We start from the raw sequence: 1676 nt of genomic DNA, 5'->3' as shown, positions 1-1676 counted from the left end.
AGAGAGGGAGAAGAGAGCGAGAGAGGGTGAGTGTGTGTGAGTGCATGGGAGGGTGCTGAATATTCCGAGACACTGGGACCACAGCGGCAGCTCCGCTGACAACTGCATTCAGCCAGTCCTCCGGACTTCGGGAGCGGGGACAGGGCGCAGGGCAACGGCAGCCACCAACAGGACCTGGGAAATAGGGATTCTTCTGCCTCCACTTCAGATTTTAGCAGCCTGGTGCTAAATTGTTGTCTCAAAATGCAAAGGATCTAATTTGCTGAGGAAAACGGCCAAAGAAGAAAGAGGAGGAAAAGGAAAAAAAAGGGGGGTATTTTGTGGATGCTCTACTTTTCTTGGAAATGCAAAAGATTATGCATATTTCTGTCCTCCTTTCTCCTGTTTTGTGGGGACTGATTTTTGGTGTCTCTTCTAACAGCATACAGATAGGTAGGTACCCTTTGTGCTATGCTTTTGAATTGTGCATAATTTGGTGGTAATCTTTGTTCACAGTGGACAAATTAATTCATGTCATGTAGACTTATGTCATACCTTGACTGCATTCCAGATTTAAACTACCTAGATTATACATGTTTTTCTTAGGATGAAGCAAAGGAAGACGACTGTTCCTTTGATACAATAGAGGAAAAGGTCTTCTCATTTCCCATCTACCAATTTGATTAATTCTGCCCTAACAACATTTTCCAGTTTGCTCAGATTCTCTTGGGATCTGAATGCAAGCCTGTGATTACGGAGAGGCGAAGGTTTCTGTCCACCTACCTTGCCCTCGGACTCATCTGTGTCTTGACCCCTTGACTACCTTGTAGATGTTCGACCCCGCTGCCCGAGTCCGTAATGTGTTGATTCGGCCTATTAGCGTGAATAAGAGACTCTGAGACTGTTGGGCGCTGGTGCGCACCCCTCCTCTACCTCCCGGGCACTGACACTGTCTCTGCTTGGTGTTTGTTCTTTGCAGGGGGGCTGTTTCCTAGGGGCGCCGACCAAGAATACAGTGCATTTCGGGTAGGGATGGTTCAGTTTTCCACTTCGGAGTTCAGGCTGACACCGCACATCGACAATTTGGAGGTGGCGAACAGCTTCGCAGTCACCAATGCTTGTAAGTAATGAATATTCATGCCTTTCGGTGCCGCACGCGGAAAGGGAGCGAGTGTGAGTGCGGGGCGGTGTGTGTGTGTTTCTGTGTGTCAGTGTGTGGGTGTGAGTGACTGCACACGCGCGTGCGTGTGACGGAGGAGGGAGAAGGTGGCTGTCATCTCAGGGACCCCCGCTGGCTGGAGGGGGTTGGAGAGGGGGCGAAAGACGTTGAAGAGTGTGCGCATTAGGGAGCTTGGGTGAGGGTTGGAGCTGGGGGTGGGGGCTTCCGAGGGTTCAAGGGGTTTCGCTCATCTGGAGTGCTTCGATAGAAGCCCTCCCGCCTCCTCCCCCCACCCTTTGCGTGCCCCTTGGCACCCTGCCCACGGAGAACACGTTGCTCCCCAGGGCGCGCGGTTGGGCTGCTGGACAGATCCCACCGGGGACCGCCGGATCCCCGTCGCCTGCCCGGGCAGCTGCAACCCGAGCCTGCGGCCGGGAATTAGACCTGCAGCCCCGGGGCTGGCTCAGCCTGCGGCCCCCGCGCACCCCATGTTCTCGTCTTCCACGGGACAAGTTGTTGCAATCGTTCTGGAGTTGGG

The 1676-nt window shown here is 53.5% G+C and overlaps 1 protein-coding gene across 6 annotated transcripts in view; it reads left to right on the top strand.

The window, feature by feature from the left end:
- The window catches only part of GRIA2 (glutamate ionotropic receptor AMPA type subunit 2), a 139919-nt gene continuing 138243 nt past the window's right edge, over positions 1-1676 (top strand). For 5 of the 6 annotated variants that reach the window (XM_021706066.1, XM_021706065.1, XM_008072311.2 and 2 more), the window contains exons 1-2: positions 1-432; positions 959-1099. In XM_021706066.1, coding sequence (XP_021561741.1) covers positions 345-432; positions 959-1099 — 229 coding nt within the window. In that variant the 5' untranslated portion in view covers positions 1-344. The remainder of the gene's footprint in view (positions 433-958; positions 1100-1676) is intronic. The other variant, XM_021706067.1, reaches the window with a different exon arrangement.

This window comes from Carlito syrichta, unplaced genomic scaffold, assembly GCF_000164805.1.
Source record: "Carlito syrichta isolate Samal-C Ts95f unplaced genomic scaffold, Tarsius_syrichta-2.0.1 Scaffold315099, whole genome shotgun sequence".
In the NCBI taxonomy this organism is placed as follows: Eukaryota; Metazoa; Chordata; class Mammalia; order Primates; family Tarsiidae; genus Carlito; species Carlito syrichta.
Note: the sequence above shows the minus strand (reverse complement) of the source record. Positions and strands in the feature narration are given on the sequence as shown.